The 19,221-nt window shown below is 54.7% G+C and overlaps 1 protein-coding gene across 4 annotated transcripts in view; it reads left to right on the top strand.

Annotated features, from left to right (window-relative positions):
* Window positions 1-14,649, top strand: part of LTBP4 (latent transforming growth factor beta binding protein 4) — a 30,108-nt gene extending 15,459 nt beyond the window's left edge. For all 4 annotated transcript variants that reach the window (XM_060651166.2, XM_060651163.2, XM_060651164.2 and 1 more), the window contains 17 exons: window positions 385-510; window positions 599-718; window positions 1,841-1,969; window positions 2,177-2,302; window positions 2,704-2,826; window positions 3,015-3,146; window positions 5,130-5,261; window positions 5,341-5,466; window positions 7,607-7,753; window positions 9,078-9,344; window positions 9,647-9,718; window positions 10,008-10,136; window positions 10,341-10,487; window positions 11,328-11,480; window positions 12,228-12,608; window positions 13,016-13,168; window positions 14,223-14,649. In XM_060651166.2, coding sequence (XP_060507149.2) covers window positions 385-510; window positions 599-718; window positions 1,841-1,969; window positions 2,177-2,302; window positions 2,704-2,826; window positions 3,015-3,146; window positions 5,130-5,261; window positions 5,341-5,466; window positions 7,607-7,753; window positions 9,078-9,344; window positions 9,647-9,718; window positions 10,008-10,136; window positions 10,341-10,487; window positions 11,328-11,480; window positions 12,228-12,608; window positions 13,016-13,168; window positions 14,223-14,377 — 2,618 coding nt within the window. In that variant the 3' untranslated portion in view covers window positions 14,378-14,649. The remainder of the gene's footprint in view (window positions 1-384; window positions 511-598; window positions 719-1,840; window positions 1,970-2,176; window positions 2,303-2,703; window positions 2,827-3,014; window positions 3,147-5,129; window positions 5,262-5,340; window positions 5,467-7,606; window positions 7,754-9,077; window positions 9,345-9,646; window positions 9,719-10,007; window positions 10,137-10,340; window positions 10,488-11,327; window positions 11,481-12,227; window positions 12,609-13,015; window positions 13,169-14,222) is intronic.
* The last annotated feature ends 4,572 nt before the right edge of the window (window positions 14,650-19,221 follow it).

The following is a 19,221-nucleotide window of genomic DNA, read 5'->3' as shown; positions in this document are numbered from 1 at the left end:
GTGATGGAGGACAGGGGCAGAGGAGTACTGAGAGGGTGGGGAGGGTCTGATTCAAGTCTTCTCCCCTTTCTGCAAATATGAGGGTGCTCTCCCTTCCGCCTCCCTTTTGGAATGATACTTTTGTGCTTGTGGGAACCCTAGGGAGGGGACAACTGACATGGGGAGGGCAACATGCAGGAGGTGGTGCCCTAGCTTCACCCTGGCAGCTGGAGAGACCATGAATGGGGAAACAGGGAAGGAATCTGTCCTCCTGGGAGATGGGATGAGCCTGGGCAAAGTCCAAGAGACTGCCCCCAGACTGCAATGTTGGGGTAGGTGGTGATGGCAATGGAGATGTTTGGGTCCAGGCCCCTTTCTCAGCCCCACTGGTCCCCTCTGCCCCAGATGTGGACGAGTGTGCCCGTAGCCCCCCGCCCTGTGCCTATGGCCGGTGTGAGAACACAGAAGGTGGCTTCCAGTGTGTCTGTCCCACCGGCTTCCAACCCAACGCTGCCGGCTCTGAGTGCGAGGGTGAGGCCGGGGAGGGAGGGAGGCATGTGGATGGGGGAGGGGGGCTTTGGGCTGCTCCTTCAAGGCCACCTTCTCCCCTGCCCCCCAGATGTGGATGAGTGTGAGAATCATCTGGCATGTCCTGGACAGGAGTGTGTGAACTCACCTGGCTCCTTCCAGTGCAGAGCCTGTCCTGCTGGCCACCACCTACACCATGGCCGATGCACTGGTGAGACCAAGCCCTGGCTATGACCTTAGACCTGCACCCTGACCCCTGACCTGGCCCATTATCTCCTGACCTGGACCTCAATCCTCTGGACCCTGACCCTCAGAGTCTGATTGTGACTCTTGACCTAGATTATGGGCCTCTGACCCATATTGCGAGTCCTGGCCTGGACCACCACTCTTGACTCTGAATGTGACTTCTGATTCTGTGGCCCATGAACCCTCAACTTGTCTGTGACATTTGAACCTAACCATTACCCCTACTGATAAACTCTCCCTACAACCCTGATAGCAATTGTAACCCTTCTGATCCTGACTGTCCCTTGACCCTGAATGTGACCTGTGACTCCTAAACTTGACCATGACATTTGACCTAACCATAACTCCTGACCATAACCCTTGACTCTCTGTGACCTTTGATCTTGTCTCTTTCATTGACCCTGCCCATTCTCAGAATACCTTCCCTGGCGTATTGGGTTCATGATCCCTGACCCTGACCCCTGACTAGAGGCAGAATTCTGGACTCTGACTATTACCCCTGACCTGAATTGGTCTCAGATTCCAGTCACTGACTCTAACCCCTGATTTAACAGAATGCCATCCCATCATCTTGGTTTATAATACCTGACCTCTTACCCTAATTAATTTCTGACCCCAGTCCTCGTCCAGAGTCCCTTCACTGACTCCAGGATCCTGGCACAGGGAATTGCCAGAAAACCCGACCTACAAGACCCCCAATTGTGGTCGCCAGAATCAGGGAATCTTGGTCTCTCCAACCTGCTCCTGCTATGGATCTTTCAGCTCATATCCAACTCAAGACACTACCCACCAACTTCTCTAGAGACCTCTGCCACAAGAGGATCCATCCAGTGTCCCTAAACCAGACCCCTCCCCCTCCTTTTTTTTTTGAGACAGTGAGAGACAGAGCATGAGCAGGGGAGGGGCAGAGAGAGAGAGAGGGAGACAGAATCTGAAGCAAGCTCCAGGCTCTGAGCTGTCAGCACAGAGCCCTACGAGGGGCTTGAACTCACGGACTGTGAGATCATGACCTGAAGTCGGATGCTTAACCGACTGAACCACCCAGGCGCCCCAAACCAGACCCTTTCTGAAACCCCTGTTCCCACAGATGTGGACGAGTGCAGTTCGGGTGCCTCCTGCGGCCCCCATGGCCACTGCACTAACACCGATGGCTCCTTCCGCTGCAGCTGCGCGCCGGGCTACCGGGCGCCGTCGGGTCGGCCTGGGCCCTGCGCAGGTGGGCTGGGTGGGGAGAGGGCGGCGAGAGGACCGGAGAACCTGGGGGTGGGGTCCGGGCTCCTGGACAAAGCCTGATGGGGAGGTAGAAGCTGGACTCAAAGGATGTGGGTGGGGCTTAGAAACCCGCCCTCTGGGGTGTGGCTTAGGGGCGGAGTTGATGCTTCTTGGGCCAGGACCCCGCAGTCCTATTTCTCCCATACCCTAGATGTGAACGAGTGCTTAGAGGGAGACTTTTGTTTTCCCCACGGCGAGTGCCTCAACACCGACGGCTCCTTTGCCTGCACTTGTGCCCCCGGCTACCGGCCCGGACCCCGCGGAGCCTCTTGCCTCGGTCCGTACCCAGGCTGGGCCTGGATCGGGAAAGGGTGGGCTTTCACCCAGAAAACCGGGACGGGGAGAGGGCGGAGGCGGCGCCTGACGTTTTGGACTGAGGTCTCAAAGCGTCAAAGCGGGGCTTGTGGAGCCTCTTGGCGTCGGCCAGGGAGGGGAGGGGTTTGGAGGGGGAAAGGCGGAGTCGGGATAAGCTGCTCCGTGATTGGAAAGGACGGGGCCTGAACGCGTCGGAGGGGTGGGGCTTTCAGGGAAAGGAGGAGCCTAAGGCAGGCTGGGGGCGGAGGGGGGTGGGAAGAAGGGGAGACCTCAGCCAGAGAGGCGGGGCAAGGGCGGTGGAGGGGCTTGCCCGAGAAGGGTAAGCCGAGGAGGTGGTCCGCGGTTTCGGACACTGTCCCGCAGACGTGGACGAGTGCAGCGAGGAGGACCTCTGCCAGAGCGGCATCTGTACCAACACCGACGGCTCCTTCGAGTGCGTGTGTCCTCCCGGACATCGCGCCGGCCCAGACCTCGCCTCCTGCCTGGGTGAGAGGCGCCTGCCCGGCCTGATCCCTGCCCCTCTGCCTCTCCTGCTCTGCCATTTGCCTCCACTCCGCTGCTTCCTCCCTTCCCCGCTTCTGACTCTCCTCCCCCTTCCTTAACTCCCCCACCTGTTCTTATTTGCCTCCCAGCCTCCCGTTTCCCGCATCTGACTGCTCTGCCTCCTTTCTCAGACATAGACGAATGTCGAGAGCGGGGCCCGGCCCTGTGCGGGTCCCAGCGTTGTGAGAATTCCCCTGGCTCCTACCGCTGTGTCCGAGACTGCGACCCTGGCTACCACGCGGGACCTGAGGGCACCTGTGACGGTGAGACTACTCTCCTTCTCCGCTCCTGTCTCTAGAACTAGTTGCTGGAATGAGCTCCCTTGGGGACGGAGGAGGAGCACCCTGCCTTCCGGACTTGAGGGGAGGGAAGGAGCCGTCAACCAATGCACTTAACTGTGTCCCCATCTCTGTGGTGGAAATAAGCCACCAGGGTGCCCTTGCATTTTCCCCTGGAGGTGAGGTGGGAAGATGGGGGTGGGGGGGGGAGGGGAGACACTCCTACCAGATACCAGGCCAAGCCTCACTTCCAGAAGCAGCCCTCTCTGCTCCTCTAGCTCAGTGCACATTTTAGGCTAGACCCCAGCAAGACATCTCCTCCAGGAAGAACTGTTAGCGCCTCCACAGCTTCCAGTGGGTTTCTTTCTCTCTGGGTCCCTTGAAGCCTGCCTTCTTTCACCTTCCACCACTCCCTCTACTTCCAGCTGCCCTCCGGTCACCGAGAGGGGCCCAACCCGGGGCTGTCCTGGGCCCATCCTCTCCCAGTTCAAAATTCCCCAGGTTCCACCATGCTGGGCCTTGCCCGTTTAAACCCCACCTCCCAAGTTCTATTCCAAGTCTCTCCGGATTCTGTGCTTTCCCCATTCTTCAGACTTCTCCAGCGCCCCAGCCCCGCCCCAAACGTGTAGGCCCACCCCTTCCAGTCCCAGCCCTTGCCTGCCCTTCTTGTTCCTTATGCCTTCCCCCACACCCTCCTCCCTCCCTTCCCAACCCCCCTGCCCTGTTTCCCCACCAGGCTCCAGCGGGGTACTGATGAGACAGGAGGCTGGGGCTAATGGAAGGATTTGTTTTTGCATAGTGTGTGGGTCAACATTTTGGGGAGCAGATGAAATGACTGTGGGCTATCTTTGGCTCTCTGGCTGCCAGACCTCTGATCCGTGGAAGCCTAGTTTCAGGGGACTTCGTTCATTCATTCTGCAGGAATTCATTAAGCACCTACTGTGTGCCAGACAGTGGCAATGAGCCAGACAAAATCGATGCCCTCACGGAGCTGACGGTGGGGGGGTGGGAGTGGGGGGAGGGAGAGACAGAAAGTATGTAAATAAATTCAAGCTTCATTCAGCAAACAGTTTGGGGGCACACACTGTGTGTCAGGCACGGTTCTATACCCTGGGGTTACAGGGGGAACAAGACAGATACAAGTCCCTGCATTATGGAGGTTATAGTCTAGGGAGGTGACAGCTGGCATATTAAAAAATACATGGATATTTTTGACATATTAATATAATGTCAACTTTAAGAAGGAAAATAGGTGCCTGGGTGGCTCAGCTGGTTAAGCAGCTATTTTATTTTATTTAATACGTTTATTCATTTTGAGAGACAGAGCATGAGCAGGGAAGGGGCAGAGAGAGAGGGAGACACAGAATTTGAAGCAGGCTCCAGGCTCCGAGCTGTCAGCACAGAGCCTGATGTGGGGCTCGAACTCACAAACTGTGAGATCATGACCTGAGCCGAAGTCGGACACTTAACCGACTGAGCCACCCAGGCACCCCTAAGCAGCTAACTCTTGATCTCAGCTCAGGTCTTGATCTCAGGGTCGTGAGTTCAAGCCCCATGTTGGGCTCCACACTGGGTATGAAGCCTACTTTAAAAAAAAAAAAAAAAAAAAAAAGGACGATAAAACATGATAAATGGACACAGGTGATAGGGCAGTGGGGGAAGGGGTACTAGGAGAGCTTGACCTAGACACTTGAGTGAAGTTAAAGAGGGAGCCATGCAGATAGCTGAGGGAAGAGTGTTCCTGACAGAGGAAACAGCAAGTGCAAAGGCCCTGAGGTGGGCCCATGTTTGGACTACGTGAGAAATGGCGATGAGACCTTAAAAGAGTCTCAACACTTCAGAAGCTCAGACTCCTAGAACACCGGATTTATAGGGACTTCTCAATCATGGGAACCGGAAGCGGCATCAGGAACTTGTGAATCCAGGCCTGTGACTCCCCTCCCCTCCCCCCACCCTACTCTTTTCCAGACGTGGATGAATGCCAAGAATATGGCTCAGCGATTTGCGGAGCCCAGCGCTGTGAGAACACCCCCGGCTCCTACCGCTGCACACCAGCCTGTGACCCTGGCTATCAGCCCACGCCAGGGGGCGGATGCCAGGGTGGGTGTCCATCAGGCACTGGGTGAGATGTGGAGGGCATGGAAAGCCCAGCAATGGCCTGACTGTCTGGTGGTTGCAGATGTGGACGAATGCCGGAATCGGTCCTTCTGCGGGGCCCACGCCGTGTGCCAGAACCTGCCAGGCTCTTTCCAGTGCCTCTGTGACCAGGGATACGAGGGGGCCAGGGACGGGCGTCACTGCGTGGGTACGGGGCTCCGGGGGGGGGGGGGGGCAGAGGGTGGGGAAGAGGTGGGTCAGGCCCTGCTCCTCTCTGTAGACCTGAACAAATGTGAGTTCACACTTGGTGTGTGAACAGATATGAACTGACACATTCAGGTTGTAGAATTTAGACTCTGGAATATACAGCATTTCCCTTGTCAGTCAGGACTCTTCTGGTTGCAAGCAACAGAAACCCTATTCGTTCAGATCTTGTTTTGGGAAGGCTTAAAAAAATATGTGCATAAAGTCTGTAAAATGCACACTAATCTTTCTTTTTAATGGACACTAATCTTAAGTACACAGAAATATTTTCTTTTTTCCCAACATTTTGTGAGGAAAATTTCTTTTTTTTTAACATTAAAAAATTTTTTTTAAATGGCTATTTATTTTTGAGAGAGAGACAGAGTATGAGCGGGGGAGGAGGAGAGAGAGAGGGAGACAGAATCTGAAACAGGCTCCAGGCTCTGAGCTGTCTGCACAGAGCCTGACGTGGGGCTCGAACTCACAAACCATGAGATCATGACCTGAGCCGAAGTCAGACGCTTAACGGACTGATCCACCCAGGCACCCCCCAAATTTTTTTAATGTTTGTTTATTTTTGAGAAAAAGAGAGAACACACACAAGTAGGGGAGGGGCAGAGAAGAGGGAGACACAGAATCCAAAGCAGGCTCCAGGCTCCAAGCTGTCAGCACAGAGCCTGATGTGGGGCTTGAACTCACGAACTGTGAGATCATGACCTGAGCTGAAGTCAGACACCCAACCAACTGAGCCCCCCAGGTGCCCCTGAGGAAAATTTCTAACCATGCAGAAAATTGAAAGACCTGTAGAATGAATTTCTGCACACCACATATATTCCATATCATTATTTTATTATCCTTATTTCCTCATCTATCTGTCTGTAATCCATCTTATTTCTGGGATAAGTTTAAAGGTAAATTGTAGCCATCAATGCACGTCTCCCTAAGTTCTTCAGTATGCATAGCACTAACCAGATTTCAGTAGGCATTTACAGATTTTTTTTTTAATGTTTATTTTTGAGAGAGAGAGACAGAGAGAGAGAGAGGCAGGGGAGGGGCAAAGAGAGAAGGAGACACAGAATGCAAAGCAGGTTCTAGGCTCTGAGCTGTCAGCACAGAGCCCAATGTGGGGCTTGAACTCATGAACTGTGAGATCATGACCTAAGCTCAAGTCAGATACTTAAAAAATTTTTTTAAATGTTTTTTTAAATTTTATTTTTGAGAGAGACAGAGTATGAGTGGGAGAGGGGCAGAGAGAGAGGGAGACACAGAATCTGAAGCAGGCTCCAGGCTCTGAGCTGTCAGCACAGAGCCTGCTGTGGGGTTCGAACTCACGGACCGTGAGATCATGACTTAAGTTGAAGTCAGACGCTTAACTGACTGAGCCACCCAGGTGCCCCTCAAGTCACATACTTAATGGACTGAGCCACCCAGGTGCCCCTGCAGATATTTTTTTATCTGAGGTTCAATTTATATACAGCGAACTGCATGAATCTTAATGATATATTCTTTACATTTGACAAGCACACAAGCTTGGTTTCTTTGAAAAAAATTAAAATGGTGAAGGCCTGGAATATGTTTGAACTTTGGGCATAGTTGGATCCAGGAATTCTAACAAAGCTAGCTGTCTCTCCCTCTCACCTCTGCTTTCCCCTGTTGTATTTCTGCTCGGGCAGACTCTTTTCAGAGTGACAAAGAAGGCCCTGGCGTCTCTGGGCTCATATCCTCAGCTTGGCAACCCTAGGGCTAAAGAGGGAGGCTCTTTCTTGGTAGTTCTACCAAAAGTCCCAGAACTAGCTTTGATTGGCCCAGTTTAGTCACCGCCTATCTCTCTGAACCAGAGAAATGCAGTAATCTGGTTGGCCAAGCCTGGAACTTGTGCCCACCCCTCAGAGTAGATTTAACCCTACTCATAAATACGTGAGTTGAAAATGGAGGGACAGAGGGCTCCCAAGGAAAATTCAGGGTCTGTCACCGGACGATAAGTGGATGATGGGGTCTGGGTCATGAAAAATACCCTTCTATTTGAAAGCTCAGACTTTTAGAGCTTTGGAATCACAGATACCTACAACCATTGACTCTCCTTCCCCTCTGTCTCTTGCTCACAGATGTGAATGAATGTGAAACACTACAGGGTGTGTGTGGAGCTGCCCTCTGCGAGAATGTTGAAGGCTCCTTCCTGTGTGTCTGTCCCACCAGCCCTGAGGAGTTTGACCCTATGACTGGACGTTGTGTTCCCCCACGAACTTCTGCTGGTAAGACTGATATGTCTGTTTAACTGATGGCTTCAGGGTTCACAGAAAAATGATGTGGTCTAACCATTCCCGTCATGGGCAGGCTGCCATCAGTTAAATGTTGTTGTTTTAAAGAACAATAAAAAATTCAGAACACGTGGGTTAACATGGGCGGTGGGACCGGGGCAGCCCTGTCCCTGACTCTACCAGATTCCTTCTTTCAACAAATGTTCACAGGGCATCCACTGTGTTTAGGCCTTATTCTAGGTACCAGAGACATGGTAGTGACCAGGAGAGACCACTCTTTCCTTAAGGAGCTCACAGTTCAGTGGGAGAAGGCAGAGATATCACCAGAGAGTGACAACCAGAGAAATCAGGGCTGGAAGGAGGAAGCTCAGGCCAGAAGGAACAAGGCTGTGATGGGGAAAGGCTGGGGGATTATGGGAATCCAGAGGAGCCTACCCCAGCTGGAGAGGGAAGGGAGAGCTTCCTATAGGAGGGGAGGTCTGAACTGAGAGCAGGAGGAAGAGTAGAAATAAGCCAGGTGATGTGGGTGAGGGAGGGCATTCTGGGCAGAGGACACAGCAAGGGCAAAGGCCTGGCAAGGCAAGAGAAGACCTGCCATGTTTGAGGAACAAAAATAAGTTCAGGGTGGCATGCTGGACAGAGCAAGGGAAGGGGTGGGGAGAAGTGAGGCCGCAGAAGGATGCAGTGCTAGATCACACTGATTTACCCTCTCAGGGGGCTGGCCTTTCCTGAGGGCACTGTGGCACCATGGGAGGGTTTTGAGTGGGAGAGGGGGATAATCAGAATCTGGCTGCCATGTGCAGGTGGACTGGAGGGGGTGACACTAGGGGCTGGGAGCCTAGGGAGCATTCAGGGCAGGGACGTGGGCAGGAGAGGAGAAGACTGGATCAAGGCAGGGGCCATGAGAGGGGAGGGGAGGGTGGTGGCAGGAGGCGAGAGGCCAAGTGGAGAGGCTGTGGGCTGCCGGGGGGGGTGGGGGGGGTGGGGAGGGAGGTGTCCAGGTCCAAGCGTAGGTTTGGGGACAAAGACTCTGAGGCCAGCTGGGGACACATTGGATGTGAGGACCCAGAAGGTAGCCAGGAGGCCAGAGGAATCCCCCCACCCCATCCCAAACTGCAGCTGGGATGATGGGGCAGACACCTGGGAGGGTGTGAGGTGCCAAAATGACAGGAGGTGAGAATGGGAGAAACGAGGACAGATGGTGAGAGGTGTGGCGTCTGGTTCAGCCTCGGTTTCGGGGCCTCAGTTTCCTCGTCTGTAACATGGGGGTGGGAGGCTCAGCCCATGCTGGCTGGGCTAAAGCCCCTCGTTTCTCCAGGCACATTCCCGGGCTCACAGCCCCAGGCACCTGCCAGCCCAGGTCTGCCTGCCAGGCCACCTCCGCCTTCCCCACCCCGCCGGCCCAGCCCGCCTAGGCAGGGCCCCGCGGGCAGCGGGCGCCGCGAATGCTACTTTGACACAGCAGCTCCCGATGCATGTGACAACATCCTGGCACGGAATGTGACATGGCAGGAGTGCTGCTGTACCGTGGGTGAGGGCTGGGGCAGCGGCTGCCGCATCCAGCAGTGCCCCAGCACGGAGACAGGTGGGCATGGGCTCCTGGGCGGACATAGGGCTGAGGGTTTGGGTAGAAATAGGCAGGCATGCGACTGGGACAGAGGACACATTTGGACATGGGCTGGGGCACTGGTACCGTACGGGCAAGAGTAAGCTGCCAGCCAGGCGGGCGTGAGGCTGAGAGGTGGGCACAAACAGGCACGGGGCCTGAAAACTTGGGTGAGCAGGGGGCAGGAGTAAGCCCTGAGATAGATGGGCGGGAGCAAGCCCAGGGTGCAGGGCAGGGGCCTGGGCCAGGGTGTCTGGGCTCAGCTTTGTCTCTCTGTGCAGCTGAGTATCAGTCATTGTGCCCCCATGGCCGGGGCTACCTGGCACCCAGTGGAGACCTGAGCCTCAGGAGGGGTAAGCTGAGACTTCAAGCCCCACTCACCCTCAGCCCCCAGGCCCAGGTCCATCTCACCCTCTCCGTTTTCTTCACCTCTATCTCCCATCCTTTTTCTCTGTCTCTACCCCGCCCCCTCGCCTATCTCCACCTTTCCCGATCTCTACCTCTGGGTCTCTGTCGCCACCTTTCGGTCTCTCTCTTTCCCCGGCCAAGCCTCAGAATCACACATTCCCCCCATCCAGCCGCCCCACACCCCGGCCCCATCTCTCTTGGTGTGGGGCGCACCTCTGACCCTCCTTCCCGCAGACGTGGACGAGTGCCAGCTCTTCCGAGACCAGGTGTGCAAGAGCGGCGTGTGCGTTAACACGGCCCCAGGCTACTCATGTTACTGCAGCAACGGCTACTACTACCATGCCCAGCGACTGGAGTGCGTCGGTACGAGCTTCGCCTGCCCACCCCCCCCATTCCACCCCCACCCCCTCCCGACCCTCTACCAAGCCAGCGCCTCTCTGGAATGTCGCCACCGCCAGCAGAAGTCCTTCCCGAAGTCTAGACTCCATCTATCAGGCTGTCAACGCGCTGGGGAAGTGGGAAAGGGTAGAGGGCTACTTCCTGACCACTCCCTCCGTGCCTCCCTAGATAATGACGAGTGCGCAGACGAGGAGCCGGCGTGTGAAGGCGGCAGCTGCGTCAACACCGTGGGCTCTTATCACTGCACCTGCGAGCCGCCACTGGTGCTGGACGGCTCCCGGCGCCGCTGCGTCTCTAACGAGAGCCAGAGCCTCGGTAGCCCCGCCCCGCCCCCGGGCCCGCCCCGCCCCTCGCTCTCCGGGCTCAGCCCCACGCCCAGGCCACGCCCCCCCCCCCCCCCCCCGCCCTATTTACTCTCGGTGTCTGACTCTGCCCCCACGGCTGGGCTGGCTGGGCTGGTGTCGGGGATTTGCTCTAAAGCCAAGGTTCCGGAGGAGCCTGGCACTTGCTGGCCGTGTGTACCTGCACGTTGCTTATCGCCTCTTGGCCGCAGCTTCCTTCTGGCACCTTGGGTGGACTACCTTACAGGGTGGCTGTGAGGAATTTCATTTTCAGGACCGTTATGGGACCTGATCTTACAAAGTGCCAAAGCCGTGCTTCCTCTTATTATTTCCCTGTGTGTCTCTGTCTCCTTCCACCTCTCTGGGGTTTCTGTCTTTAGGTTTTTCTCTGAATTTCTGCCACTCTCTGGGTCTGTCTTTGTTTCTAGAGGTCTGTTCCTTTTCGTCTCTCTCTCCATCTTTACTTTCCTGTTCTTGGATTCTCTGACTCTTTGGATGTGTTTGTCTCTATCTCTTTGGGTCCTTTCTTTTTGCCCAATGACCCAAACTCTCTTCTCCTTCCACTTCCTGTGTCTACATCCCCCCTCCCCACACCCCCTGCTTTCTCCTCCTATGTGACTGCCTCATGCCAGACCAAGCACATACTCCCCTGGAGCTATCTCAGAGGCCTTCTGGGAGTCAGATCACAGCTGAGGAGGAGCGTCTGGTGTTAGGCACTGGGTAGCTGGGCTGCTCCAGCACAGGAGATGGCCAAGAATTTGGGAGGGTCCTATCCTGCCTGTCCCACCCTGATGCATGCTGTCTCTGCCCTCAGATGACAATCTGGGAGTGTGCTGGCAGGAAGTGGGGGCTGACCTCGTGTGCAGTCGCCCTCGGCTGGACCGCCAGGCCACCTACACAGAGTGCTGCTGCCTCTATGGCGAGGCCTGGGGCATGGACTGTGCCCTCTGCCCCGCCCAGGACTCAGGTACTACGACCTGCCTGGGTCATACTCAGAGGCCAAGACATCCCATGAGACCCCACCCCCCACCCCACCCCCACCAAATCCTGGACACTTAGACCTCAAATACCAGTTGCTCAGACCCACCGTCCTGGCCCACAAACTACCTGGTCAGAGCTCACAGACCTCCGAGTCTTAATGTATTGGACACTCACTTCCAGGTGCCTAAGACCCCAACCCACAACCCCAGAGATCCCCCAAATCTTGGCTCTTGGAACTCCTGAGTCCCCCAATCTTTAGCCCATGGGAACTCAGTCCAGGCCCAAAACCCTGATCCTTGGTCCTCAGACCTCCAGGTCCCATGGCTCAGATCCCCTCCTATGCATCCTGGCCCCTGAGCCCCCCCCCCCCCCCAGTAACAGTCCTGGGACTCCCCAGTTCTGGTTCCTAAAACACCCCCCTCCAATTTCTCTAAGCCTCTAGTCCAATATCCCATGGGTCCTCCCTATTCCAACACTTGGACCCTGATTCCTAGCCCCAGTACTTAGTACTCTCGATCCCAGCACCATGGAATCCCAGTCACAACCCTCAGCCCTAATCCTGCCTCCAGAAACCCTGTCGGGCCTTGCAATCCCAGCCCCCTCATTTGAAGTCCGTCCCATGCCTCAGCCCAAGGCCCTCCTCCTCTCCTTTCCTCTGGGCTCCTCTTTCCAGCCAGGGAACATGAATGGTGGGTTCTGAGGGCTAACCACGAGGCTTGGCTCCTATTCACAGATGACTTTGAGGCCCTGTGCAATGTGCTGCGCCCCCCTGCATATGGCCCCCCGCGGCCAGGTGGCTTTGGACTCCCTTACGAATATGGCCCTGACCTAGGTCCACCCTACCAGGGCCTTCCCTACGGGCCCGAGCTGTACCCGCCACCCGTGCTACCCTACGACCCCTACCCACCACCTCCTGGGCCTTTCGCCCGCCGAGAGGCCCCCTACGGAGCACCACCCTATGACATGCCCGACTTTGAGGACGACGGTGGCCCATATGGTGAATCTGAGGCTGCGGCACCACCCGGCCCGGGAACCCGCTGGCGCTATCGGTCCCGCGACACGCGTGGCTCCTTCCCAGAGCCTGAGGAGTCACCTGAAGGTGGAAGCTATGCTGGTGAGCACTGCGGGCGAGGGATGGAGACCAAGACGAAGAGTCAGGTGTGCAGAGAGATGGAAACAGGGAAGACGGAGGGAGATAGATCCAGAAACAAAGAGAAGCTGGGGTCAGGGGTTGGCTCAGAGAGATGGGAGAACACAGATACAGTAGGAGAGAGCGTCAGAGAGCAGCGATGACGAGGGACAGAAACATACCTGCAGACCGAGGAGCTGAGGACAGGAGGCAAGTGATGGGGAGCAGTGCTAGGGAAACCTGGCCCCACGGCGCCCCCCACAGCCCGCGAACAGGACTCACGGTTTAGAAGAGGATATCCGGCCAGGGACGCGCACCGTCCCCCTCCCCGTTGGGGGTTTAAGATATAGAAGGCAGAGACCCCCAACCAAGGAGCCCCGCATTCTCCGCAGGCGCGCTGTCTGGGCCCTACGAGGGACTGGAGGCGGAGGAGTGCGGGATCTTGGATGGCTGCGCCCACGGCCGCTGCGTGCGCGTCCCCGAGGGCTTCACCTGCGACTGCTTCAGTGGCTACCGCCTGGACATGACCCGCATGACCTGCGTCGGTGAGAGGCGGCCAGGGCCAGCCTGTGCGGGGCTAGGGTGGAAGCCCTGACCGGAGGTTGGGGGGGCGGGAGGTGTCAAGGGACGTCAAGGGGTTGGACGGACCAGGGGAAGCCGGAAGGGCATCGCGCGCAGGGATGGGATGTGCCTGAAGAAGGCGAGGTCAGGCTGCGAGAAGAGCAGAGCTTGACCTCCGGGCCGGGGGCTGGGCTGGAAGCAGGATTAAAGAATCCTGTAGAATCCCGCGGGTGTGATTGCTAGGGAGTTCAGTGCTACCGTGGGCAATTTGACCGCTTTGGAGAGCTCCCGTCTTATCTGAATCATGTTTGCCTAGTTCAGGCAGTAGTAAAGCAAAGTGGTTACAATCAAGGACTCTGGGGGAGTCGGACAGACCTCAGGCTCAGTCCAGCAACTTGCTGTGTGACCCTGGGACAGGTCACCGTCCTTTTTTTTTAGTTTTTCTCATCTGAAAAATGAGCATAAGTTGTAGAATCCATGTCATAGAGTTGTGAATATCATTAATACTGAAATACAATGAGACTGAGGCCTATGTGTAAACCAAGGTTCAAAAAAGAGAACTGAGGCCCCCAAGAACTCACAGCCAAAAAATAGCGGGGGACTGGGCACTCTGAGAACTGGGCAGAATGTGGGCTTGTTGTGTGATACTGGGCAAGGAGCTTCCCCAGGCTGCGTCTCAGTTTGCCCATATGAAAACAGAATCACTACCTACCTCAGGGTTATTAGTTGGATAAACACACATAATGTGCTTTAAACAATGCCTGGCATCGAGTAAGCATTAATTGTTGTGATATCATTATCAGTATTATTTTCCTAACAAAATCCTAGTGACATAGGCCCTACCATACCCATCTTATAGAACACAAAGCTGAGTCTCAGAGATGTTAAGCCACTTGCCCATGCTCACACAGCCGGCAGGTGGTAGTGATTGGATTCAACTTCAAGCAGGAGGCTCAGCACCCCTTTGCCCCAGGGGCCAGATAAGCCGGCTCCAGGGTCCCCGGCCCTGAGCAGAGATCCTTGTACCCCCTTCTGCAGACATCAACGAGTGTGACGAGGCCGAGGCGGCCTCCCCGCTCTGCGTCAACGCACGCTGCGTCAACACCGATGGCTCCTTCCGCTGCATCTGCCGCCCAGGGTTCGCGCCCACGCACCAGCCGCACCACTGCGCGCCCGCCCGGCCGCGGGCCTGAGCTCCGGCGGTCCCAGGCTGTTTGCTCCGCGCCTGCGCACGCGGCTCCCTGCCGCGCACTCTCCCGCCCGCTTGCGCGCATGAGCACGGGGAGCCCGAGTGGTCGGAGAGGAAGGGCGCACGAACCAATGGAAGGAGGGATGCCCTTCGCTGCTCCTGCCACCCTCAGCAACTCCTACCGACGCTGCGGGGGCCCGGGACTAGCCCACGGCGCCCTTCAGGTTCCCTCTACTTTTTATGAAAAGTTTCAATTAAAAAAACACCTATTTTGTACCTTCTGCCTCTGCCAGTCTATGTCTCCGAAAGTCTGGCTCCAGAGTTTGTTCTCTGAGCCACTAAATTACATCCTCTTCCCATCCTTGACTCCGTGTCTGGCTCTTAATTTCCGTGCCTCTGTCGCTTAGTCTTTCTCCTATGTCCGTTTCTCTTTATCTCTGTTTACTATCGCTTGTCTATTTCATTTTCTCTGCCCGATGCTCTATGACACGGGGACCTAGTCTCTGTTTCTCTTTCTCTTTTCCTACCTCTCTGTTTTAGTATCTCTCTAGTCTCATCTCGAGAGAGATCTTTTCCCCATGTGGGACCCCGGAAGGGGATGGGAAGGGTGGCCTCAGACCCTGCTCAGGGCGCTGCCTCTTTCCTCAGCTAGAGGGGACCCCAGATTTCCATACTGCCCAAAGAATTCAAAAGCTGTTCTGGGACAAGTGGGACTTGGGAGACGTGGGGGGGGCAGGAGTCCCTGGAGGGATGAACAGAGACCTGGGCCTCCAGCTAAGTTTGTGCTGTGGCAGGACAGGGAGTGGCAGTCCTGGTGGGTGGCCTGTGCAGGCACATATGGGAGTGAGAATGAGCTGTGTGTGTGTGATGGTAAAGTGTCCCGCACAGACCCCCCCCTACCCTAGTGGCCCCTGCCTATTTCCTGATCATAGTGGGGGGGGGGGGCTGTGGGGGCAGGGGGAGTGTCCAACATCCTCCTCCCCCCCAAAAAAGAACAAAAACGGCCTGGAAAGGCACAAGCTCAGGGTACAGGGAAAGGTTGGGAGTGGATGGGAGTGGAAGGACTCATTGGCACTGAAACAAAACAAAACAAAAGCCTGTATCTGAGTCATTCTTCACCCACCTATTAGTGTTACAGTCTCAAAGTCAAATGCTTCAGGCAAATGATGTTAGGGGAGCAGGTGCAGGATGAGAAAATCAAAGTACAAAGGTGAGGATACATAATCAGGGATATTCTGTTTAAGGGCCGGGATGGGTGGGTGGAAGAGAGAAGGAAACTTCCCTGTTTTAAATAATATATTTTTGAAAACCACCCTGTGGCTCTTATCTAGCCCACGAGCCACCAGCTGTACCACACCAAGTGCATTTCAAGCAGTGTAAGTGGGGTACAGGGGCTCCTTCTTGACCTGAACCCCTGCTCACCTCTGGAGCTTCAGGAAGGGTCGAATTCCCAAGAGCCCCTGGTGCCACACGGAGGATCATACTAATGGTGCCTACTCTTCAGGCGTGTGGGTGGCAGGTAAATGAATCGTTCTGTATGTCAAGCACTTAGAACGGCACCTGGCACGTAGCAAATCCTCCATGATATAAGCATAACCATGGGCCTCTGGGTTAAATGCTGAGCCCTGTGGCTGGTCAGATGGCAAGGGCAGATGGCCAGATCTCCTTCTTTACCTGATCTCCCTCCCGGGGTGAGGGAGGAGGGCAGACTATATCCCCTTCAACAGGACAGTGAGAAACACCTAGCAGAGCACCTGACGGGAGGGGTTTCAGGCTAGAAGGGGCTCAACGCTCCACCAAAGGGGTGATGGCTGCACGAGACTGTACTAAAACCACTTTAATGGGTGAGTTGTATGGTACATGAATTATAACTCAATAAAGCCATCAAAAAGGGGGAAAAAAACTCTACAAAAGAGGTCTAGAAGTGACCCTCCAGTTGATACTGGAGGTAACCCTGCCCAAACATTTACCTTTCATTCATTCAGTCACTCAACAAATATTTTCTATATAGTGTCTGCTTTGTGGTAAATTGGGGACACAAGCAAACTTTAACCCGGCCTTAGAGGGTGGGAACTAGCAAGGGTTCCTGGAGGAGGAGAGATGTCTGAGTGATGTGAGATGAACCAGATAAAGCAGTGGAGGGGGTGTTCCAGGTGGAAGGAACAACATCTGCAAAGGTCTAGAGTTAAGGAAGGCAGATATCTTAAAAAAAATTTTAATGTTTATTTTCGAGAGAGACAGAACATGAGCAGGGGAGGAGCAGAGAGAGAGGGGGAGATGCAGAATCCGAAGCAAGCTCCAGGCTCTGAGCTGTCAGCACAGAGCCCAACACGTTGCCAGAACTTATGAACTGCAAGATCATGACCTGAGCAGAAGTCAGACGCTTAACCGACTGAGCCACCCAGGTACCCCAGAAGATATCTTTCAAATGCCTTTTTTTTTTTTTTCAGTCTGTCAGTCCCTGCGTTGAACAATGTGATGGTGACATTTTTGGCGCCTTAAGAAATCCCTGGTCCCTGCCTTCATGGAGCTGCAGTGAGGGACATAGACACATTTCCAGACGTGACAATCTATTCTGGGACAGGGAAGGCAAAGGTAGAGGGGCCAGGGCCCAGAGGGGAAGATCTGAGGCCGTCGGTACCCAGAGGAGGCACTTCATGAGTCTGAGAGAACATCAGGGAAGGCTTCCTGGAGGAAGAGAGTTCTAAACAGTCTGTGTTTGGGGTTCTAGGTCCTTTTGAGAATCTGTTGAAGCTCTGGACATTCACAGCAGAAAAACACAAACAAACGTAGGCAATTCCCTTATTCTCATTCCCTCTAGCACCTCTGCCGGGAAGCCCATAGGCATCCCATTTCCTCCCATGACCACCTTCCTGTATAAATGTCCCAGGAATGAGGACAGGGGTGACCAACAGTGCTGGAAAACTTTGAGGTCGAATTTCAGCATCCTGGGAGTGGGGTGGGGTGGGTTTGAGAACCCCAACTATCCCTCTCCCACCCCCCACCCCCAGGGCCTGCAACGTGTATCAAGGATCTAGCCTTTACCCTGCCTACGTCCCCTGTACTAATCCTCAGCCTCGGTGCTGTGAGGCCCTTGGCCCAAATCCGGGACCAATGCATTCTCGTCTGGAATGTCCAGAGGGAAACAGTCCAGGTCGTCGCCGCGCTCACGGGAGGAGAGCAGCAGCGGCCCCTGACGGTCACTGAGCGCCGGCACATCCCAAGTCGCCCTTGCCCCCTAGTGGCCGATGCTCACACAGTCACCAGTGAACACACCTTCGGTCCGCACACTGGGCTCATGATCCAAGTAGTGTCTGGTATACTGATTAAACTCTTTTCTAAAAAAAGTTTATTTATTTTGAAAGAGAGCGAGAAGGGGCAAAGAGAGGGAGAGAGAATCCCAAGGGCAGCGCCACACTGTCAGCACGAAGCCCCACGCAGGGCTTGAACCCACAAACTGTTGATATCACGACCTGAGCAGAAACTCAGAGTCAGGCAATTAACTTACTGAGCCACCTAGGCGCCCCAACGATTAAACTCTCAATTGAACGTCAGACCTGATTTTAAAAAGTGTGCATGGTAGGGGCGCCTGGGGGGCTCAGTCGGTTGAGCGTCCGACCTGGGCTCAGGTCATGATTTCTCCGTTTGTGAGTTCGAGCCCTGCGTCGGGCTCTGTGCTGACAGCTCAGAGCCCGGAGCCTGCTTCAGAATCTGCGTCTCCCTCTCTCTCTGCCCCTCCCCCGCTAACGGTCTGTCTCTCTCTGTCTCTCAGTAATAAGTAAATGTTCAAAAAAATTTTTTAAAAAGGGTGCATGGTAACATTTCAAGGATTACTACTAAAAAAAAAATACAAATGATGCATAGATTGCAAACTAGTGGAGAGAAAGACAACATAAGACAAAACCAAACCAAATATGCAACCACTTTAAAGAAACCTAAATGAGAGGGGGTGGAACTCATTGCAAAAACGAGGACAACGGAATCACAAAATAAGTTGGAAGACGTCAATAAAATATATCCCTAATCACATGCACAAGAATGTATTCTGAGTTTAAACACCTCTGGCTGCCTCCACTGCTTCTACCCCCCTGGCTCTGTTCCCCCTCCTCCTCCTCCCTGGGCTTCCTCTCCCGCCCCTGTCCCTGGGCTCTCTTCCCTCACACAGTTAGAGGGATTCTGAGTACCCAAGGCAGATCAAGTCCCTCCCCTGCTCAGAACGTTCCCTTGGCTCTATTTCACTCAGAGTAAAAGCCAGACTCAACACCGTGGCCCATAAGTCTCTTCACCATCTGCTTCTTTTTCCCTGTCTGACCTCATCCCCCCCCCCCACCCCCACCCCTTGCTTGCTCCTCTCTAGTCACAGGGATCTCCTTGTTGTTCTTCTAAAATACCAGACGTGTTCTCACCTCAGGACCTTTGCACCGACTGTTCTGTCTGCCTGGAGGACTCTTACCACTTGGCTCACTCCCTCATTACCAACGGAGAATGGATAAATAAACTGGGCATAGTCACACAACGGAATCTGCAGTGAGAACACCCTATAACTACCCGTGCTAAGGAGACTGAATTTCACAGTGTCGAGTGGAAAAAACCAGGCACTAATGAGAATGTATTTTCTGACTCCATTTACATAAAATTCAAGGCAGGAAAAAGCCCATCGATGCAGTGGATGCAGTGATGCAGTCAGAAGTCAGAATGATGGTGACCTTGAGGGGAGGGGGCATGGCCTGAAAAGAGGAGCTTCGGGGGGCCTGGAAATGTTTCTTGGTCTGGGAGCTGGTGGCACGGGTGTGTTCAACTGGTGAAAATTCATCCCGCTGCATACCTACGGGTTTGTACTGTTTTGCA

Source organism: Panthera onca, chromosome E2 (assembly GCF_046562875.1).
Source record: "Panthera onca isolate mPanOnc1 chromosome E2, mPanOnc1 haplotype 2, whole genome shotgun sequence".
In the NCBI taxonomy this organism is placed as follows: domain Eukaryota; kingdom Metazoa; phylum Chordata; class Mammalia; order Carnivora; family Felidae; genus Panthera; species Panthera onca.
This window is presented reverse-complemented; position numbering and strand designations above follow the sequence as displayed.